Source organism: Amblyomma americanum, chromosome 3, assembly GCF_052857255.1.
Source record: "Amblyomma americanum isolate KBUSLIRL-KWMA chromosome 3, ASM5285725v1, whole genome shotgun sequence".
Lineage (NCBI taxonomy): Eukaryota > Metazoa > Arthropoda > Arachnida > Ixodida > Ixodidae > Amblyomma > Amblyomma americanum.
Genome location: NC_135499.1, coordinates 153,217,888 through 153,241,649, shown reverse-complemented (window position 1 = coordinate 153,241,649; position 23,762 = coordinate 153,217,888). Strand labels below are relative to the sequence as shown.

The following is a 23,762-nucleotide window of genomic DNA, read 5'->3' as shown; positions in this document are numbered from 1 at the left end:
CCAGTGCGAGTGCATTACAAGCAGCAGACTGTCCAGAATTACAGAATAAGAAACTTTACTACACGAAATGCAGACAGGTTAACCTGAGGCAGATTGCTCTAGCCTGTAAATGTTTGCAAGGGTTAGGGGAACGAGTAGCAGTAAAGAATGGCCGAGTACAAGTCTTGCACAGGGTGGCTACTCTTGGGCCTACTCGCAACCAGAGGAAGAGTAGGTCCGCTCTGAGCTGGTGGTGGCAAGGCCTCTAATAACGGAAGCACACCATTGCTGAAAACTTCCACCGGCTGGGTTTAACGGGGTGTGAAGTTCATGAACGGAAATTTCCCACCAGATAATTGTGGACCAATACAAACCAAACTTGCACTGACTGTTGACTGGGCAGACGTAACCATTGAATGAAATGCACTTAGATTAGCTTGCCAAAAACTAAGCAGTCCTCGTTTGATATGTGTAGCCAAAGTGGCAGTAAACTTTAGCGTAAGGTGCGGCAATGAGAAATTGGGTTCTGATAAGAAGTTGATTAATGGGCATCAACAAAGAGTGGTAGAGGCAAAGAGAATGACAATGTGCCAGTTCGTTACTTGGGGAGTGTGCAGGGAGGGGGTAGTAGTGAACAAATGTTGGTCCATCTGTTTCATCCCAGTTACACTTGACTGTGAGACGAGGGTTCTACCCTAGAAACGGCTGCTCAGAACCATGTTTGCAGGCGACTTATTGTTAACACTACTCTGTGAATTGTTGTACAACAGTACTTATTTATGTTGTGAGCAATAATGCACGACGTGGCTCACTGATTACAGAAAAGGAACATTTATTATTTATAATCTTTATTTTTCTGTAGACCAGATGAAGAAAAAATATCACTGCAGCCATGCAGGAGCAAGTCTGGAACCTTTCTAGAGACTATGTACAATCCAACTGTCAAGGCAAACAAATGCAGATGCGGCTCTCAGCAGAAGCAATTGAATGTGCTGCAAAGTAAACCAACACAACATTCGCATATCCAGAGTAAAGCAAGTATTTCTGGCATTTTACATGGAAACAAGACCTAACAACCACTTAGTGCCGCCCCCCCCCTTTTTTTTTGCAGTATTTTAGTGATTATTTGCAAAAAGAATACCTAAATGCTTTAGATTGGCTGGAATGAAAACTTTTCCCTAATGTGCTAAGTAAATTGTCTGCCAAGAAGTGGGTTTGCAGTCTTGTCTGCAACAGGCAGGACAAATGTGCAAACACAAAAAACATAATTGCACTTTTAAAACATTACCTTGTTATCAATACGACTTGTGATAGCATGACAAGAGTCACGTTTGGACTTGATGAACGATAAGGTTTTGAGCCTTTGCCACTTCGTGCATGTAACTTGCACCACCATGCAAATGCAAGTTTGCAACAGGTACAATAAAGGGACAAGATGACACCTGTGTTTTAGTGCACACTGCTTAAGGAATCAGCAGCACTACTGACTTGGTAAAACTGGGAATAAATTATGACAGGTGCCTCTAGGCTCAGTAATCTGACTTGCCTAACACCCTACAAAGGCGAAAGTTAGTCATCTCTGCACACATCCATCAGATGATTGATGTAATTATGTACAAGCCAGACAATGAACTAAGTGGAGTTGTGGTGAACAGCCACCAGGGAAAAGGTGCTTTCGGGTTGCCACATCCTCTGTGCACTGTGGGCACAGCGATAATTTCAGGCATCATACTTCCAGTTTCATCCACCAGATATTATATGGAGACACATTCTTGTATTTGTGCTTACAAGCCTGGTTTAGCACATGGGAAAAAAACATATACAATGTGCAAGCCGGGTGATCTTTACAGTAACCAAGTAATGCACACCCAATACATTTTAGTACAGAGCATAAACACAAACGTGGAAACAACTGAACAACATATATAACTGCAAATTAAGATGAATGCACAGGAAGGAACTTTGCATAACAACACAGGCCCTGTTGTTCATTCCCATGTGTTCATCATAGCATGTGCTAAGGCATCTTACTAAACATGCCAGCAAAAGGTTCTGGAAACAACTGTCGCCTCTCGACTTGTCCCTAATCTCAGTGCAAAGAAGTGGCTGCCTAGTTAGATTTACTAGCAAATGATCTAGACAACTCAAACATGGCATGCAACAAGAGACACAACTAAAATTGCAGTTGTCTTTAGTGTAGAACCAGCAGTTAAAGTCACTGACACTCCACTTATCTTGCATGGCACAAGCTCCATTTGCAAGGACAAAAAAACGTGGAAAAAAAGAGAGAGAACTGTGAACATTCCTCTCTCGCTGAAGGAAAAGAAGTGACAGCTGTTGCTGTCGCCTCACTTATGATAGCTGTGTTGAGAGCACTCGCTCCCAAGCCAACTTTGATCACACGACAACAGATAGCATACTCTTGAAGTAATGGCAGGGGTTCTCTGTTAAAATGTACAATGGTGATGGCAATGCTGTTTGCTAAAAGAAAATCTTGTACAAAGCTATCACTGTAACAGTGATCTCGCTGCAGATTCTAGCATTCACTGCTCTGGTGCCTTTTGTGGCAATGTTCAGAGCACAATAATAATTAAGGAAAAAGACCATTTCACCATGCTTGCTATGGACATGCACAGCTAATGCAGTAGCCATGACAATGCCTGTAGTCCTCACCAGTTTACCGCTGCTCTTAAGCCTGAGGCAACCTTGAGACGAGTGCCTAATCTCTCCACATTCTGCCTCATATGTTTCATCTGTCGTGTTTTTTCCTGACGCACTCAGTGGCTAACAGTTCCAACGAGAGCGAGTTAGAAAATGAACGGTACAGATTTTATATACGCAGTCAACTCTGAATAATTCATAACTCGAATGGGACCGAAACTGTCTAAATTATGCGAATGATGGGACCCCCAGCCGTCAGTTCAGATAAACTAAAAGTTCGAATTAACAAGATTTCATTGTACATCATTTCAGCATGAGATTAAAAAAATGCACTGCTTTAGTTTAAAACTGAAACTTGACTAGAAACACATTAATATGTCCCAATTAACCCAACTCCGATTAGGGAACAAATTGCATTTTACAAATCTGTGTAATAGTAATTTCTGCAGACAGCACTGGGGTAGAGAAATTATTCGTGAAATCAGACTGTTCTAGCAGTTGCTGTGCAATGCAAAAGCCCATTGTAAGATGCCCCTTCTCCCGCCCTTTATGCTCAAGCACCACGGATGTTCCATAGCATCGGCATCACAACAGAATGTATTGTATTTTGAACACAAGGGTAAAATTATGTGAAGCTAAGGAGGAGGCTGAAGCACCACTCCCCTGTATGTATTACAGTACATTTGCCTCAGCCAGCCGCCACATCTATGCCAAACTTTCATGTAACCCAGCTACACTAAACTTCAGCAGAAGTAGGGGGCCATTGCATTATAAATAAAACTATAGCAAAAGATCTGACAGCAGTAAAGAAATAAGTGCTGCTACAATGAAAAGCCATGAGGCACTGGTTTTACCAACACAGGTTACTATTGCTTGTTCCTCTCCATGACTGAACATTCAGATGAGCACCATAGCCACTAGGTTACTTTATGTGCAGCGATGAATTGCTAATCACTACAGGAAAACAAAATTCTTGAAATAAAAAAAATGGCGGGCGCCAAGGCAAGAGCTCAACCCATGATGGGTTTATGTTCCTGCTATTGCTTCGCACTTAAGTGTGCGACAAAACTAGGAATAGACATCTTTGCAATTTTGACCACATCATTCCAAATTTGGGTGCGAGCCAGTTAAAAGTATGACAGTGCTTTGAAACAATACAGCAAGATGAAGCAGACTGATGGCACAGTAGTGATGCTACAAGCACCGTACATTCATTGTGTGCCGCTACTAGTGGGAGGAAATAGTAAAATAACATGAAACAGACAAGAGGCCAGCTACATAACACAGGATGACATAGCCTTACATTTTGTGCTCCAGTTCAGGTTTACAAATTATAAGTGCCACCTCTGGCTTAAAATGACAAAGAAAGGCACCTAGTTAAAAAAACCACTCATTGCATATTCACAGCATCTACAAGGGTATACTGCAACAAAACCTGCACACAGAAACTGCAGAGTGCACACCAAGTAACTTGCACCAAGTTTGGACATCCATCTTGCAGTACATTATCTTGTTATTCTGCACTTGCTTATTGTGGGCTATTTTTTGCAAAACTATTTTCAGACAATGGTCACCAAGAGCCGTTTGTGATGCAAGAAAGCCCACCATCACACAAATGGCACTTATACAGTATGCTGGAAATCGCTGTCAATGATAAGCACTCTGTACCCAGTGCCAGCTGCAGCAGTACTTAATGGCCGTCACACATGAAACAGCACTACAAGAGGAAAGGCACATCCTCGAAATAAACAATAAAAAAATCTGCTTGTAACAACCAATCTGAAGGTGCTGCGAGGCTTGCAGAGGTTTTCCATGCGGGCATTTTGTATTGCAGCCCTCATAAACCTTTTGACAAATTTTAAAATTTTCGATAGACCCTCCCTAAGTCCCACTCAAAAGCTGACACTAATTTGCAAGAGGGCAAGTAAGCCATGACTATCAAGGACACTAACACTGCGACCACAGCCACATCAAAAAGACTGCAATCTTTGCATACATCTGGGCTGCTGGCTCAGCTAAATTTGAAATTTAAAAACGCCCGCTCGCACTTCCTCTGAATGCAGCTGTCTCCTTTACTTCACTAATGATGAAATGAATGTATCTGTGCTATGCAAGTGGTGCAGAAAATTTCACTGTTTTCTCCCCCCCTTGCCTTTCCTTCAGGTTTATGCACTGTTTGTCGCTTCCGTCATTTGCTTACTTTTTCTGAGTCGTAGCTTTACTGCACATATGTAGTCTTTGTCAAAAGTAACCAGTCAACAGGGTTGCTTACTTTTTCTAAGTCACAGCTTTACTGCACACAAGTACAGTCTTTGTCAAAAGTAACCAGTCAACAGGGTTGCTTACTTTTTCTAAGTCACAGCCTTACTGCACACATGTACAGTTTTTGTCAAAAGTAACCACTCAACGGTGTTGCTTATTTTTTTTAAGTCATAGCTTTACTGCACACCTGTACAGTCTGTCAAAAGTAACCAGTCAACAGGGTTGCTTACTTTTTCTACGTCATAGCTTTACTGCACACATGTACAGTCTTTGTCAAAAGTAACCAGTCAAAGGGGTTTGTTTCTCAGCTGTGTGGTGGAGCACTTACGGCACCCTTTAAGCTCTAAATCTGTGTAAGGCAAGCAGAACTCTTGTCCCCTCCTTCAGAGACCTTTGACCTTCAGGGGTGCCATAAGAGCTCCACTACATGGCTGAGAAGCAAGCCCTTTTGCCTGTTTACTTTTGGAAGACTGTAGAAGTATGGTTCCTATGGGGAGTAAAAGTATAATCTGGTGTCTATCAAGTATGACAGGTGTCAACACACCTGTCGCAGCAGACAGGGCACCTGACATGGACATCTGACAGGTTTGTGCCATGTCACAGGAGAAGAATGCGAACTTTTCACTTGCAGAGTCCAGTCACTCAGGGCGTGCGATAGCACAGCAGAGAAAAGAGTAGCACAACTGCCTGCTTGTGATCACTGCAACTCTGCTATTAATGACTCGTTACAGGATTCTTCTGTAGCAGAGCATCCATGGAACCACCAGAGGGGATACCATCCTAGTATTTTTGTGTTTGAAGGGAGTTACTGACCAGAGGGGGGCCAGGGACCCTTTAATAGGCACAGGCCCACAGCCGAGGTACGCACATTGTGACGCACATCTGGTTACGTTCAGAGGAGAAAGACCACCATGGGCCTTCACAAAAAGTACAAGTGATGCAGGCTTGCTGCGACAGACACAGACCGTCGCAACAAGCCCTGCCATGTCTACGCATGTCGTGACCGCCCAGGACCAAGTCCAGCCAGTGTGGCTCACAATACATTATCTTCCTTAACCCTGTGCTTCGAACATGAAAACCTGCTTAGGTTTATGACAATGGTGCATTTTGTGAAGATACACTAGTGTCGAGAGAGAGAGAGAGAACAGCGTTTGAAACATGAAACCTCCGCCATTCAAGTCTGCACTGCGTTTAGTCTATCTTCCAGAGAGGCAGAGCTTACCAAGAGCAAATTTGTCATCTCGCAAACAAAAGTAAAAAAGGACGCTCACCACTGAAAACTTTTCTGGGAGTATGCTTCCGGGAATGACTTCAGAGCACAGAACCTTTACAAGCACATTCATACAGGCTTTGTACTTCAGGGCTTCCCTGTGACACATCCTATTCCCCAGCATGAAAATTACTAAGCTCAACAAACTTCAAATCCTTAGGTGCCTGAATACCTCAACACTCATCCTTGAACCTCTTGTCCCAGAATCCATACTCCAAGATGTGATAATTACCCACAGCAAAAACACTTACAATGTCATAAACTGGCTAAAAGTCCAGTACTGTGCATCTCTGCATGTTGCTGACAACCACATACACTATGAGGTAGTGCTACATGCCCAGCTGCAGAATTTCTAGAAGACATGAGAAGACAGTGAACATTCTCTCATCCTTTTGCCACATTTGTCAAAATATTTATGCTAGCATAGTGGCAGCATTGTGAAGGACTTGGTTTCAGTTAACCTGATCTATTTTCTTTTGTCATAAAGGCCGACAAATGTAGAGTGCAAAAGGCGAAATGCGACATAATGTGCATTTTGTGATTTAAGATGCAAAGGCAGCAAATTCCACAAGCAAGAGTGTATGAGTGGAAACAACCTAGATTTATGAAAAAACGCCACCAACATTGCCTTGTTTAGCTTAAAAATTCCAGGCTATTTTAAATTAATGAGAATAAGATAAACAAAGATTGCACAAAATTTCATCTTCCTGCGAGAGTGATAAACATCAGTATTTCAACAATCATGCAATCCTCAAAAAAAAATGATATCACACAAAAATAAATGATGATATGCTCCAACAAAGCTAGTCTCCATTTAATGTCTCCCTTTAAATGATTCCGTAGCAAAGGATATGCCCTTGGTTAATAATCTCAGAAATATCCTCTTGCTGTTGCAAGTGTAATCATCGTTAAGTCTTCTTCACCCATTCACAACTAGTTTTAAGGTTTCCTCCTGCCAGTTCATAACCAGTAGGATGAGTTTTATTGTACACTGGCAGTGGCAAAGTAATGTGCTACTGGCTGAGTCTGTAAGGAGATTTCGCAAATCACTTGGCATCTTGCCCTTCCCAGGACACCTGTTGCATTTCAGATTATCACGTGGCAAAACTAGTCCACCCGGTTCTTTCAGAGATCCTGTAATCACGATGTTCACAATGTGATATGCCCATCCCATGGCCACGTGCACATGAGCTTAGCCAAACAGGTTTTTCAGTGTGGCACAGACAAATCAGATGTTATGACACCAGCAACTGGTGGCTGCTGCTGCTGCTGCTGTCATAACAAGTGGTGGAGTTGAAGCAGCTAACAGCCCCCTTGGGAGTCTTGCCCAAAGGCTGCCACACAAAGCTTCTTTTGCCCTGTGAGCACAAAAAAAATCACACACACACACACACACACCCGGCAAACAAACAAACAAACAGAAAATGAGAAGTTCTCTTCAAGAGTAGCACATCCAAAGCATCTACCTTGTCACAGTGAGGAGGCTGACTTCTGCCTTTGTCACACGGCCGCCACACTAAACACCCTGGCACTTTACCTCGCAGATGACTGAAGAATTCCTTGAACCTAAAACCGATCAGGCAACAGAAGCTGACTCGAACCCGAAGTAGGTGCAAGGGGAAGGGCACAGTATCACCACACTTGGCCCCAGCCCATTGTTCAGTGGCTCCGAACAAAGCTCTCCAGCTGGCGAGGCACCTGTCCTTCGAAGGGCAGCCCAAAGCGCACAATGGCACGCGCACACAGACACTGCAAGCCGGTGAAACGAAGAGGGCTGCAGTCCACCAGGGTGGGTGCATAGTCCAGGGGTGTGCGGCCGGTGGCATCGGTGCGGTCAAGGTGTGCCCCTCGAGCCAGGAGTGCAAGGGCAGCGGCTCGGGAGCATGGTTTACTGCGCGCCGTGACGTGCAAGGGTGTGCGGCGATCATGGTCGGTGGCATCAGGGTCGGCTCCGAGCTCAAGTAGCAGGCGGACGAGGGGTGGAGCTGGAAAGGCTTCTTGGCAGACGGCACCCAGCACCTGGCGGCTGGTCAGGGGCGCACGGCTGCAGGCAAGGTGCAGACACGTCTCGCCCCGTGGCCCCCTCAGGTCTAAATGCACCAACCGGTAGGCAGCACGTCGAAAAGCCTCTTCTTCCACACTGCACTGGGCCTGCGGAGGTGTATTGGATGTTGTCCAGCCCTGTCAATGGGCCAATGTGCACAGCATCCCAACCGGAGGATGCAATCGGATGCCTATTACAGTCTACCCGTTAACTGACAATTTGATGAAAATCGGCTGGCATTCGTTCATGTCAAGAAATACAACCCAGTTCTTCCCTTTCTCCAAAGTTACAACCAAAATATGCCGTAACGGGCCAGTACTGTGCCCTGCAACATAGACCTTTCAGCCTTAACTGTGATGTGACCTCGGTGGACTCCAGTGGCTTGAAACGGAGCCAACAAACCCTTTGCTCATTGCACCCAGATAGCATGAAATAAAGGTTTCTTCAATTTGCCACCCTCTACAGCACCAAACTGCCTGGGGCTCCCGTCCATTATTTTATTTTCCATGAAAGCACGGGCCAGCAGATTGACTGGTCAGAAATGTATTCTTCTGGCCAACTTCTAGTTTTCGGGGAGGGGCAAGGGCTCCTCTTACCTGCTCTCATTTTTCCTATCACATTAGAGAGGAAAAAGATGAAGATAAAACACATGGAATTTGTGAAAATATTGACAGGGACCTTAAATGCACCTCGCTGCACATTTCTTCTCACTCAAATACAATCAGTGTCCAACAGCAATTGACTACACAGTTTCCACAGTGTTCAAAGTCATTTATGAAACTCGTGGCACTGCTTTGGTGCTTCGGATTTGTGCTCATTTCATTTCTGCTTGTCATCTGCTTTGGTGCACTGTTCTCTGATGACCGAAGACACGGCAATAAGAGTTTTCCTGTATAATGACAACAGGGTACCTATTCTCAATGGGGGAAGGTGATGTAAGTTCCAGGAGGTATGTATGCACTATAAATGGTCCATATAGTTTAGCGTACACCGTCACAACACTGTGCATCTCCCAGACTCCCTGAAGTGTGTCAGATCCAGGATTCCCTAGAGCGTTCTGGCACTGCCTGCACATGTCGCCCATGATTCTGCTTCCGGTTCAGAAACGGCATGTAGTTCCCCATGGATGGTTCAGAGCTCAGCAAATCACACTGCAGTTGACATAACTCACATCATGCGCATGTATTCGAGACTAACATGCTAAGCCATTGAAGAGAAGTACAAAACTCTGCTGGAAACTCGGTCACCCACATACTGCATCTTCTAAAGACGTGCAGCCGGTTAACAAGCCCCCACCTGTAGTCGACACAGGAGAGCAGCCAGCTGCAGCGCGATGATCAGCGTGCGCTGCACTGCTTCTGCTGGCTCCGGCATGTGGGGTCCAGCTGACACAAGCTCAGACACAGCACGCTCAAAAACTGCCAGGACATCGCCAAACTCCACAGGAGCCAGATGGCGCCGGGATGGTCTGTCAAATGCAAAAAATGAGGAACAATGATCTTTGGGCTTGCCTTTGCATTTGCTTACAAAAAAAGAAGTGGCATGTAGTGCTTTCCTCTACACATCATACAAAGCTGAATCTCAGATCAGAGGTGTTAGAAGCAGGCAGCTCTAGCCTTGTAAGGCAATGCCAGCAACTGCTTTGCCAGAGTACCATCCATTTGAAGGAACCAAGACTTCATAGAAAAGGATCTTGATGGAACGAACATGACTGATACGAATTCATGAAATTCCCCGACCAGAGTGCATTGTGCACAATGTGCAGAATTTCCGATGTTCTGAACACCCTCTCGCGCTGCTACTACGTATGGTACGAACGCACGAGCCAAAACCTTATCCTTGAGCATTAAGTACTGCCCTTACATCACCAACGTCATGACAGCCAGTTGCACTGTATGCACCACGAGTAGTGAGCTGTGGCCACACGTAAATAAATCCTGCCAGCCGTAAACAGATCTGCGCGAATGCATTCTGCCCATACTTTGCATGCATACGGATTTTGTTGGTTTTAGATTGTACGAAATTTCAGATTACATGAATACGACCCCGCAAGTTTCGTATCATTGAGGTTCTACTGTAGTGGGAAAAAAATTCGGCACATTTATGCCACATAGAAAGACTGTGAGTCTCTTACACAATAGGCTAGGACACTTACTGAGGCATTACTTAAAGGGACTCTGCATGGGGCTCTCGATAAAGTCAAAGTTGCGGTATGCCTAGAATGTTTTAAAGGACACCACTTCACGAATAGCCTCCAGCAAGAACTTTTTCAATGTGTTTGTTAGAAGCCGAGTTATCTGTACTCAAAACTCTAATTTCGGTGTCTTAAAGCCTTTCCCTCTCCTCCAGTCACTTTTTGCATGCTGGAAGGTGGGCGCTGCTCCACGGGAATTACCCCCACCCACACCCCCAAGGGGAATGTGCCGAAGTGGCGTAGTTGACAGGTTGCGGCCACGGTAGATGTACGACATCTGAAAGAATCTAAGAGTCTAACAGCCATCTCTTAACTGACATATGCAGACGCGTGACGCGAAGGAGAGCGACACTTTAAAAAAGTCGCCAAAAAGGGCTCGCCAACTTTCCCGCACGAGTGTGGGTTCTCTGCTGCGTGTAAAGTGTAATATTTAGCCCAGGTGTTCATGACAACATAATGTTGTGATTGAGCAAGTTTATATGCTCCTTTCAGAAGGTGTTTCAGGACCGCTTTAAGCGGGGACGAGGGTCTTAAAACTAACTTTTTTATTTATGGCTGGAATGCCAAGAAATTTTGCACACAGATGCGTGTTTCTCTTCCGATTTCAAAATATAATCATAATTGAGCTGATCGTCTTAGATCAAAAGTTATCTTACAAAGTCTAGACCATAATTAGGCAATTTATTATGCAGTTTTAATGAACTTTCCCACAGAGTTTTGTTGCTTTTAATTGCATGAATTGATAGCTGGAGAGAGTTCCCATATCCGATGACATTCTTCGTTTTTCACTAAAGGCATGTCATCGTGATAAATTATGTTGAAAGTAAAAGGTCGCAGTATTTGACACTGCAACACGTTAAGCTAATTGCAGATTGCTATTTATGCATGGCCTAAACAAAAAAAGTAAGAATGTCATCAGGTACCTTATTTCTCTCCGAAGAAAATGGTACCAAGGTTATTCTTGTGAGACAAAATGAAGTTATCAAAATCCTGCGTACGGCTGAGGAGATCAACCAAAAACATGAAACTGAGAAAACTGCATTTGAAGTTTGATCATATGTTATAAGATGAATGGCCGGTAGCTTCAATGTGATATTTCCCACCAAAAATTACATGTTCTTCCGATTTCCAAAACTGTCTTCGGATTCTAAATATGTCAACTAAAACAACATATCACAAGCAGCCCAAGGTCAAGATGGCATATGGCATTAGGAATTCAGCAAAATTTGTGAATTGAATGCTTTCCATGTTTTCTAACAGTTTTCTAATAAATTTTCTGAAGATACGCCACAGTTTTCAACACCAACTGTTTGAAAAACAGTGCTCACTCTGATGGCGCACAGCCTGCTGCTGCAATGGGCTTGCGTGGGAGGAGGGCATCAGTGTTGCAGCCTATTTGTGTTACAGTGCTCATAATGCTCACACATGGCCTCCAAGATAGGGCGACTGGCGGGATTTAGCCAGGCCTAGCACACACTACCGCGATGCTTGATCCTGGAGGCATGGCTAGCAGCTCATGCCCCTCTCTTGATCTATCAAGAAGTTAATTTTCCTATGCATGTGACATGATGGTGTTGCTCCCCCTAGTGGCTATCTGTATTGCATCCCTCTAGATTGCACCGGTGTAAGTTATACAGCTGAACCTCGTTATAATGAAGCTGAAGGGGCCCGGCGATTACTTCGTTATAGCCATAGCTTCGTTATAACTTGTGATAAACCAGCTCAAGGGGAATCGTCATTCCTTCGGTATATCGATTATTTCGTTGAAAACCGTTTCGTTATAACGAGGTTCGACTATAGAACCATACTGCACCACCACTAGTACTTCGCTGTTTTCACGTGCATACCTCAATAGTGACTACTCTGCACAGGCAGCGAATATTAGTACAAATATTCAATTCATATCCGATTTTGCTGTCAGCTACACCACTCATATTCAACTTGGTTTTGAAAAAGTACCATTTGCGCACCCCTACAATAAACACGTACCTTGCCTGCACTTTGGCCTATATGAAACCAACACAGCGCAGCGCCTTCACAATTATCCCCTTAATACCCTTTTCAGGGAAAATTTGCATACAGTGCATACCTTGCTGGTCTAGCTTCAGCCATCATGAAGCAGAAGAGCTCGGCAAAGGACAGTAGACTGCTCTGGGTCATGGGGCTGAATGGCTCAAGGCAGCGCTGCTGCATGTCCAGCGCATACAGCCAGAGAGCCACGCAGCGGTTGAAGTCACCAAGGTCCGCATACACGGCACCTCGGTAACGAATGTAATATGCTGTGTCTGGGTGAGCCGGTCCCAACACACGCTCTCGCACCAAGAGGGCCTGTGAACAGATGAGACAGAAGAAGAATCTTAGATGAGCTCACTTGTTAACTGCGTCAGCCGCAAGCACTGCAAGCACGTTAACTACATGCTATCATGAATGTGCACAGAGATGTGATATGAGGTTACAGCTGAGAAATGAAATTATAACGCAATGCGTCTGTAAAAGCAGCACTCTGCTTCCTGGGCCAGCTGCTGACAAGTGGCATTGCTGTGCAAGCATCAACTTGTATTGCCTTAGCACCCAAATCAAAAAATATTGCGAAGCCTTCCTTGCAAAATCATAAGTTCACAAGAACGGAGTATATTGCAGACCTCGCACTAGAGTAATAGAGCAATGGACAGCTTTTTCCGAGAAACAAATGAACAAGATATTTTCTTGCACATTTGTACTTGCATAAAACTAGATAAGTTTGATGTAATGAAGTTAGAGCTCACGTTACAATTGTTGATATATATATATAGTTTAACCCGCTACAGCAAAATTCACGAGGTGTGCAAAAAATTTCGTTATGGCAAAATCAGCCCAAAAAACTAAGGTCTGACTGCACTGTTAAAAAATATCATTTATTTCCAAAAAACTCGGTCATCTTGGCTTGCGTTCTTTTAGTGAGCATGAGCGTCGTGGTGCGAGTTTCACAGTCGGCCAACAACTGCATCACGATGTCGTCGTCACGCGCACCAATGAAAGCACGAATGGTGTCAAATGCGTCCATCACATGCAAAAAATGCAGACAGCAGGGCTGATTCATCTTGCACGTCGCTCTCATCTTTGGATGAGGCGGAGTCGTGGCGGGCCTATTCCATTACAGTTAAAGCTCGTTAATTCAAACCTCGAAAATTCGAATTTTCGGATACTTCGAACTACACTACTTGATCCGGCCAAGCTCCATAGAGATCCGCGAATAAAAAAAGCCTGTTAATTCGAAAGCGAGTCAGTTCCGATACGATAATTCGAACTACGCGCCGCCGCATCTGGGCGGCTTGGCATACAGCACGTGGCCAAAAAAAAACAAAAAAAAAAACAAAGCCCCTCAGCATAGTTAGAGGCTGCGCACGTCCTAGACGAGGACAGAAGATGGAACCAGACAAAACTGTGGAAGAGTGGGTAAAGCCTAAATGCTGCCATCACCGGAGCGGCGCCGGAGGGTAGGGGTTGACGGCCGCGGTGGCAGTTGCCTACCCTAATTTCCGCGCAGCCTCCGAAACTCACAACTAAATACTCGTTAATTTGAGCCCTGTTAATTCGGAAATACGGATAAGTACTGTCGGCGCAGTCCTAGCCGACGCCCATGAAAGACTATGACTTCGGATGGGCGCTACAAGTTACGTGCGAAAAACTTTTTTTTTCTTTGCGAGTGTCGTCCATCCTTCCACCCATCAGTCGCCAACAGAAGCACGCGGTCAGCCGCTGGCCGGAAGTGCCCAACGTCAGCTAACTTCTGCCCGCTTCTACAACATGGCCGCACATGCCGAAGCGGCTTCTCGCTTCACCACGAACTCGTCGTTGCCGCTACACTGTGCCTCATGTTCACGGCAAACAAAAGATGCACGAAGCTTTCGCTTTGTCTGAAGATGCCCGCAGCACAAAATTTTAGCGATGCAACGCACCAGATTCTCAGAACGCTTCTGGATTTTCAAAGCTGCTAGGTTTAGCCACTACGCATCAGTCGACGCCAGGAAGCGCGGGAGGTTCAAACAGGTTAACTACAGTAGAAACTCGTTACAACGAACTTCACGGGACCGCCGAATTTAATTCGTTATTTTGAAATGTTGTAGTACAGAAAAACCATTATTTGTGAAGTTCGAATTAACGAGCTTTTACTATATTCCTTCATCGGTTAGCTCCTCAAGTGCTACCACATCCACATCAACGGCGATGTATTCATCAAGGTTGACATCCGCTGGCACGTTTCCTGCACTTCTCTGTCAATATGACGGACGAGGAACAATATCTAATGGCGCCACCCACTCGCACTCGACGCACTATGGGGCACACATCGATTCCAGCAAGCGTGTTCAGTGAAATTAAACGCTATGAACGTACGGACGGGTAACGTTATGCTTGTTTTGTCGTAAAAAATGTTAAGCCCATCTCCACTGGACAAAAATTTCGTCGAAGCAGAAACGCACCTGGAAAGATAATTCGTTGTGGCGACAACTAGCTGATTATATGGCTAGCTGACCGGGAATTTGAAATATTTCGTTGAAGCGGCGTTCGTTGTAGCGGGGTTCTACTGTATATTTTTTCGAAACCCTAAAAAGGCTCAGACTTCACCCTCACGTCATAGTCATTGACCGATTTTTCAAACTCTCTTAAGACCGCGAGAATGTCCGAAAAATCAAACTTCACCGTAAAGAGGTCAGCAGTTTTGTGCGCATTCTCATGCTTCACACGACAAAATCTCGCCGCACGTCGGGTATAAAGACGAAATCATGGGAAGTGAGCATCTCCCACCAAATCCCCTTCCCCTCCCACCCCCACACCACAGCACTGCTAAGTTGGAAGGAAGCGACGCACATAGGCCGCCGCCTCAGTCTGGATGTGACCAGGGGTAGCAACATGATGGCAGTGCCTGAGCCGTGGCTCTCCTGTTATCAACAAACTGCACATTTTCTTTGTGAACAGCTTGCCATTATGCCATTAAAGATGCACTAAAGAGGAATCTGAACTCATCTTTTTACCGCGGGAACTCTATCTACACGTTCCGGGCATTCTTAGAAACTTCAAATTATTGTCCTGTGCGGCCGATTGCCCTCATTAAATCGGATTAAACGTCCCGGCTCCTGCCTTTTTTTTTAAAAACTCAACGCGATAGGTAGGAGGAGTCAACTAACACGTCAGCCAGTCCCGTGGCGGCTTGCCGCTCTGCCATCGGCGGAGTGATACGTAAATCAAAGAGTCCACCTTATTTCCGTGGGCCTAATTTGCGGCTATATTGTCTGCGACTGAAACTGTTTATTTACAGAAATTTAAGAAAACAAAATAAAAGCAAAAGTGAAGCCGCCACTGGACTAGCTGAAAGGCACTCCACGCAATGGTTGACTCCACCTACCTACCGTGTTGAGTCCAAAAAAAAAAAAAAAAGGCTGGAGCCGGGACGTTTAATCCGATTTAATTAGGGCAGCCAGCCGCACAGGACAATAATTCGAAGTGTCTAAGTATGCCCAGAACGTGCAGATAAGAGTTTCCGCGGTAAAAAGACGAGTTCAGATTCTTCTTTAGTGCACCTTTAAGTCAAGTGGCAACAATGAGCTATAGCAAATGCCAAGCATATCCAAGCCAATTTGTACACAGCGGTGGTGGCAAAGAAGACTCGGCAGTTTATGAAAGCGACATTCGCTCGCATCTGTATTAAATAAAAACAGAACTTTGGACTCCACATCTATTTTCATCTGCAAAATCAAACATTTAGATCACACAGGGTCCAAAATATTGGTCGTAAATATCTGCATATTCCTATGCGGTGCATGGCGTTAAGTCCAAAATAGTGCACAAGTCTGAATTTTCACAGTTCGAAAAATCGGCCAGCTACTTATTCATCAGCGGACAACATAACAGTCTGCAATCACGCATGTGTGATGTGCTTAAGCCACAAAAAAAGTCAGCCCCACCACTCAAGACCTTTTAGCTTGAATACCGTTTTATTTGACCACGTTTTTGATCTCCATTGAAATTTTAATCAATGAGGTCCCATTATACACATTATATGGCGGCTTGCATATTGGCAGCAGCACCATGGCTAGTGCGAATGATGTCAGAAAAATCGAGCAATCAGTTGTGATGCATCTGAAGTTTCAGGTACATTAGTTCTAAGGGGCACGCCGTGGTGCCACAAATAAATCTGAATAATCCAGCACGTACAAAAAATCAGGTAAATGAATTTTCGGTCGGTGAATGTATATTTGTGCAAATTCGGCACGTACTCCAGACCACAAAAATAAGCAGCAGAAGTTACTTGGACTATAATAAATTAGCCTGAGCTCGAGAATTGCTAAAAGCCAAGTATTCACACTTACAAAGGGAACACAAATCGTTTCCTTAGCACTCATGCGTTTTTTTTTCCTTTTTTTTAATTGCAAATATAATCAAATGACTTAAACAGAGACCTCAAATCCATAAAGTCATGCAGATGCGCACCTGCATCCGCATTTGGTCTGGCTCGCAGAGAAGATCATCCAAGTCAACAGGGGAGTTGGCCTCCATTGCATGGCCATAGGCAGCAGTGGTTGGCCTCAAAGGCTTCGGCATTGGAGGGTCGAGGCAGCGCTCTTCCAGGGCTCTGCATACACCACACACACACACAGCTTCATCCACAGCACAATGCAAAAAAAAAACTAAACAATGAGCCATGCGTCAACACTCACCACTCTCCACATTGGTGAGAGCACAGATACGTTAAAAATATTCAGAGCACTGAAACATAGGTGGCCAATAACACAAAAATGCAGAGAATGATCTTACATACGAGGTGGTATCAAAGTTTCGGAACTAGCTCTGTTTAGCAGCAAGTGCTTTATCGACGTTTAAACACCTTCACCTTGAAAATAATCCCCTTGCATCGCAATACAGCGCTTTCAACATTCTTGTCACTGTTGGAATGCGCTGTTCTTTCCGAGGTGCATCAAGCACCTTCTGCGATTCATGCTGGATCTTTATCACTGGGAAGAAGGCAAACTCAACATGGGCTATATCTGGCGAGTAGGATGGTTGCAGAAATGGCACAATGTTTTATGGGTAATGACCAGTTTCATACAGAATTTCACAATCACGCTTTGTTCTAACATGCCATTCATGATGAAACTGTAGACATGGTAACGCACGTCGTCAGAATCGCAGCACTTGCACAGCTCCCTATGTACACAGAACGATGCCTTTTCAGTTTTCACACGCTGACTTATGAATGTTGATGCTTCCCCTGACTATGCGTGCAGCCTTGTGCTACCATTTGTGGGCACTGTGCAAAACTTATCAGTACCACCTCGTAGGACCCATGTAAACATGGCAAACACATTTGGTACAGCCATTGACTACTGTGGCCCCACTCATCCACGTCTGTAGTACACGTACGCAAATAGAGGACACCTTATCCATTTTTGCTTAAACTTGCCGATAACAGGGAAAAGGCACCACTATCACAAGCTTCCTGGTGTCTAGGGGATTTTGCATGAATGATGAAACCAATTCCTCAAAGGTGTCTCAGGACGAGGACTGCAAATACTGAAAGAAAGCATATCATAACCGCATCCTTTCTACGTAAAAATTACACAACAGAGTACTCGCTTTTATGAGGACTACCAGCATCAGAAGCCATTTCTCATTTCCATGTCTTTCTGCCTATGAGCCGTGTTCGAAAAACTTGTTGCCAGTGCAGACAATCCCCCCATCATAACCATGTAGACCAGAACATGCTTGTGCTGCTTGCCTGCGCCAGAGAGCCAGAGCACGAGGTGAATCACGCTTCTTGTCCACATAGGTGGCACCCAGCAGCTCCAGAGCCTCTATGCGCTGTTCCCGCGTGCAGTCCGGCAGAGAGGAGAGAAACTCCACCACCGGTGCATGGCCCGTCACTGCTGCGGCCAAAAGGGGCGTGAGGCCATATGCGTCCCGCTCGGCCTGGGCTCCATGCTCCAAGAGCAGCCGCAGAATGTCCAAGCTTCCCGACTCGGCACAGTCGTGCAATGCAGTGTTCCCTGGGGAAACACCAGGGGCCTCTTCAATTTGGTCCGCTCAGACCACAACAGCACTGCACTCAGCGGCATGGAACCACAACCATGGTACCACAACAACTCAAAGGGTCCCACAAAAATGAGATGCAGGTGCAACATTCTGTGTCCTCAAGCCTAATGCCTTATCAAGCAGCACAGAGCCAACTACAAGACAAGCCATGCTTCTGAATGCCACAGCACACACACCTTTGGCGCTTTTGCGGTTGACGTGGGCACCTTGTGCAACCAGGTAACTGGCAATGTCCAGGTGCCCCTTGTAGCAGGCAATCATGAGGCAGGTGTGCCCGTGGCGGTTGGCAATCTCGAGGTCAGCACCGCGCTCCACAAGATAGCGCACGATAGCAAGGTGGCCATCAAAGCATGCAGCTCGCAATGGTGTTGAATTCGTCCGCGTGGTGGCATTCACACGAGCACCTCGCTCCACCAGTCTCTGCACTACACTCAGATGACCCGCCGCTGCCGCACACCACAGTGGTGGAGCACCCTCGATGGTCTCGCCTTCGAAGCTCACCGAGCCCACCTGCACATACACATGGACAACAGCACCCCCAAAGATGTCAAATTTTCATCACTGTCCAAGATCAGCTCCAAATGACTTTCTAAAGATGCAAGCAATATAAATATATGTCATGCCATCTAAGGCATCAGTTAAATCAAAGCATGCCCATGTGCTGCATTATTTGATGGCATTCAGCTGCTGAGAACGAAGTCATGACGTCCAAGCCCAACAACCACATTTTGATGGGCGGCGAGATGTACAAAGCACCTGAGCTGTACGACACCAGAGCACATTAAAGATCAAGTGGTCGAGATTAAACTGGAACCTTCCAATGCAGCAGCTCTTGCTCTCTCTCCATCCTTTCACTCTGTCCTTCCTTCCTTTCCTCATAATGTGGTTCAAGTGTCCACCAGGTGCGAAACAATTTCTGTGGCCTTCCTTTCCTCTTAACCACCCAACTTAATCCACACGAGTTACTCAACTTTTGCCACTGCCCGAGTTTCATTCATCTAAAACATAAGTTCTAAGTGCCAAGCCCTGTTATGCCACTGCTTCTAGATAGCTCTGATGCACATGCCACCGAAGCCATTTTACACAAAAAATTCTCAAACATCTAAGTGCTTCAGTGCATACCAGTGACAAGTTTTTTCAGCACTCTAATAATACAGGCATGCAGCTAAACAACTACGCTTCACTCAGTGGCAACTGGCACCGGCCTTTATATTCTGGACTGCCAGAACAAAGGAATAAAGGCACCGGAGCAATTCACAATGGCCACTTGTGACCCCTTTTACCTGATCACATATATATTTTTCTCTGTTCAAGCTGCCACAGTCCGGAGCATTGCTGTCCTCGAGTTTTACATCTGCAATACTCCCAATACTCTCCGATGACCTGCCACTGTGCATATTTCCTTGTCAAAAACAAGTTCGGAGAAAGCCAAAACACATGCTAGTCTTAATGAAACTATGGAGGCTGAAAAACTGTTTTTACCTCCTTTATATTTTAGACCTCCTTGCATACCCCCCATGATTTGTGCTCGTAGCTCTGCTCCTACTGCGTTGAGCTACTTGCTGCAACACACTTCGTCAGAAGCAGCCTTACTATAGTGCAATGCTTGTCCATATTATGTGCTGTAAATATTCATTCTACAGTTTAAAAGCTTCTAGAACATGCTGCATGAGCAAGTCCCCTAGATAAGAATGGCTGCAAATTATACTTTCTGTTCCCCGGAACAGACATCCCTTGTGGCATTTGCTTTTTCTACTAAATGCCTTGATACTGAGCACAGCCCACCACATCCTTCTTCTGAACCCACAGTGCACATGTTTTCTGCCCTTGAAAGTGCCGCAAAATTCAAAGAGAGTAAAGCTTAATTTGCTGACTCCTATACAGCTGCTAAGCTCCATCGGCCTGTTTTGGCTAGATGTAAAGCCCTGCTCTGTGGGCATTTGTGTAACATCCCCAGTGGAGATCCAGACAGGCTCTTCAAAGTGCGCAGTTTCCTGTGACATGCAGCTGCCATTGAGGCACATCTGCACCACAGATTACTTGAGCTCACCCATAACCTACAACAGGCCTGTACCTTGCATTGATCCCTTCTTTCCATCGCAGAATCAACAAATGGGGCTCTGTACTCACAAGTACTCAAGGTCGATGGACATTAATCCATTTTCTTGCAACACAACCCCCTGACCACCATAGGAAGCCATGGCACAGCTGCATGGAGCCTGCCTCCTGAAATAACGAGCTAGCCCCTTGTCTGTGTATCGCCCTGTTTGTGCCACAAAACCTACTGCACCTTTTTCTTGTTGCATGAACTAGGTTTGGTTTGGTTTGGTTAACGGGAGTTTAACTTCCCAAAGTGACTCAGGCTATGAGGGACGCCACGGTGAAGGTCTCCGTTTTAATCCCCTGAGGTTCTTTAACATGCACTGACATCGCACAGCACATGGGCCTCTAAAATTTTGCCTCCACTGAAATTCGATCGCTGCGGCCGGGATTGAACCCGTGTCTTTCGAGTCAGCAGCCGAGCACCATAACCACTAAGCCACCGTGGTGACACATGAACCAGGACAGGGTGCTTATGTCAAATCAGGCGTGGTGGTGGACAGAACGAATAAACGTTTAGTTGAGCCGTAAGGCACTTTCCCTTACAGTTCTACCGTTCTTTCAAATTCCATCCATCACTAATGGCAGTAGGAGACAACCTCAGCAACCCTTCCTACCAACACTAAAGAGCCACGAATCCCCATACATAATGCCTAAACTAGGCTCCTCCTTCCAAGCACCAGCCTACTTCCTTTCGAAACTAGGTTCACCTCATCAGAACAGAAGGTACGAAAAAGCCATTCTGCATATATACGGTAAATTTCGCCTTCACTAGCACTTGCACAGACTTGGAGCTGATTTAAAGAATACCTCTCTCTATAAACTGCAGTGTAGTTGGTAGTGTTTTTGTGCACTTGGGAAATCACAAACTACAAGTCTAAAGACGTATTATTCTGCATCCTGATTTCTGTTATTCAAAAACCCAAGTCAGCTCACATAGCTCCCACCTTTTAGTAATTAGTTTTACTGTGTCAAAACTGATGACATAATTCACATCTGCAACACAATAGTTAGTGGCCTGACAGGAGTTTTAGTATGTTGTATATGCAGCTCACACCCCTAGTTCGCATTTTTAGCAAACAATACCTGACTTCTATCCTCCAACCTCTACTGACAACTAAGGATAAATAACAGGTTGAAATACCACTACAGTTCAACTTTCTGCTTAAGAGCTAGGAATCGTATTCTGTAAACCACAATGTAACACACAAGGGTAGAGACACTAACTGAAACAAGCAATTGAGACAAGCTTATGCGAATGCCGACTCCAGACTCCTCCACTTAGTGACATGTTAGCAAATTAACCATCAGGTTTGCTTCTCTAAATGTCCTAGCATTCCAAATGAAACTAAGACCTAAATAGGGTCAGTAAAAATGTTTATGCAGTTAAAAGATTGCAGCCAACTCCAGTCTTGCATGCATTGTACTCATGCAAAAAACAGCACAACATAGCCACCAGGAACTGTTAAAAACTGAGACCCCAGGACATATTTTGCAGATGTTCTTTTTCCATTTCATTTTTTTTAAATTTTATATTGGTAGGCGGGACTCGCTACATAATGACTGACAGCCAAATAAGCAATGTCAGTTGTTGGCTTCAGTACCGACGGTGGTGCCGACCAATGCAAAAAGAACAAAAAAATGAACTGAATTGCAGAGACAGCTGTTAAAAAATGAGGCCCTTCAGAATAACGTTAACTGGGAATGCACTTGTGAAGCCGTTGGCTGTGTGTCAGGTATGTGGAGCTTCTCCTGCTCAATACAGTGAAACATAATGGCTGGCTTGGACGCGGGTGAATTTGTTACCTGCTCGATGTCAGCATGGCACCTGTCAAGGAGATAGTCTGCCACGTCAAGGTGGCCATTGCGTGATGCCATCACCAGTGGAGTTGCTCCATTAGTTGTCGCAGAAACCAACCTCTGCACTTCCTCCTTCGGTCTATGGTCCAGAAACACCTGCATCATTAAGACTTGTTAAAATATTAATATGCCTAAGCAGTGGCATCAAGAACTGATGGCGACCAGCATCAGCAATAGTTGCTAGAAAAGCAAGGAAAAATTCACCGTAACCCATACTGAAATGCTAATTTTCGGTTATTTTTTCGCAATATAATACAAGCCCAATTCAGTCTTCCAATTATATGACAAATATCCGATTGCACAGCCAATTTTGTGCCAACTTTTCATAAGTACACACAATTTGGCCGTGAGCAGACATATGTATCACAACGAAACACCCCTTAAAATGACAGCTTTTCAGACTGTACAGACGCGCAGTTCAGGGACAGTTAGCGACATACACATCACGTAACGAAATCGAAGCGAGAGGCACTTTTCTTTCTTTTCTGTCCCTAAAACGGGACGCGCATGTCAAAACGGTACAGCGGCCTCCAAACGTAGAGGTCTGAGCGCCCGGTTTATTAATCACGACAATACGCGCTTCCACCGCTTTCAACCATTTTTTTTTTCTTTGATCGGTGTTCACAGCAAGCGGTTTGATTGTTTTACCGCTCCGGAATTCCGACGTGAGTCATGAGCGGATACACATGGTTCTTAATCGCTGCTCGGCTTAAGCACTCCGAACAATGACGCAGAGAAAGACTGCTGCTACAGCCCTTAATCAGGCTTTTCATACTTTAATAGATCAACCGTTTTCACACACAATACAACGTTTCTCTGCGATGAGAAGTCTTAAGAACATTCTACAGAGAGACCGCACAGGAAAAACAGAACAGCTGAGTCGGAGGCGCGCGGAGACAAGTGGCGATCATGGAGTCTTCGTATGCACAAACACGAAAATGACGCAACAACCAGGAACTCAACGCGAACGTATTTATGACTGAAGGTCAAAACACAAACGCGACCATTCATTAACGAAAGTTTCTTCACATCACGATTTCTGTTACAGAACGAAAGCAAGGTCTAAGCCTAACAAAACAGAAGACATCTCCCTACAGCGCTTTGTCAAGCGCAATAAACAACCTACCTTAAGGCGCCTGAGCTTGCCATCTTTTGCAGCGTTGAACACGGCATTCTTGAACTCCATCATGAAGTTTACGTTTCGTTTCTATAGCTCGCAGGCAAGCTCAAACGCCCTAGGCCGGACCATAACTTGCGCAGTTGACGACAGCAACGGTGCACTGCTGGTTGCGGTGGCCGCTGGCCGTAGGACTGGCTCCGCCTCG

General features: G+C 45.1%; 1 protein-coding gene across 2 annotated transcripts; it reads right to left on the bottom strand.

Annotated features, from left to right (window-relative positions):
* Window positions 1-810: 810 nt before the first annotated feature.
* LOC144125215 (protein fem-1 homolog CG6966) lies at window positions 811-23,748 on the bottom strand. 2 transcript variants are annotated; one of them, XR_013313352.1, is made up of 9 exons: window positions 23,564-23,748; window positions 22,384-22,533; window positions 18,654-18,987; window positions 18,164-18,431; window positions 16,879-17,020; window positions 12,500-12,738; window positions 9,513-9,684; window positions 5,009-8,323; window positions 811-4,933 (listed from the first exon to the last, which is right to left on the bottom strand). XR_013313352.1 is itself a non-coding variant. In XM_077658426.1 (8 exons), the coding sequence occupies exons 1-8, from the start codon at window positions 23,624-23,626 to the stop codon at window positions 7,832-7,834; spliced, it is 1,860 nt and encodes a 619-aa protein (XP_077514552.1). In that variant the 5' UTR covers window positions 23,627-23,748; the 3' UTR covers window positions 811-7,831. The 2 variants fall into 2 exon arrangements, 1 of the variants encoding a protein (XP_077514552.1); XM_077658426.1 differs by having other exon boundaries at window positions 811-8,323.
* Window positions 23,749-23,762: the final 14 nt, after the last annotated feature.

Coding starts and splice junctions, on each gene's coding strand:
- LOC144125215 (XM_077658426.1), bottom strand. CDS start 23,626: ATGATGGAGTTCAAGAATGCCGTGTTCAACGCTGCAAAAGATGGCAAG. Junction 18,432..18,653: donor CAACCGCAAAAGCGCCAAAG/GTGTGTGTGCTG, acceptor GTGTTTCCCCAG/GGAACACTGCATTGCACGAC. Junction 8,324..9,512: donor CTCTCCTGTGTCGACTACAG/GTGGGGGCTTGT, acceptor ACACCTCCGCAG/GCCCAGTGCAGTGTGGAAGA.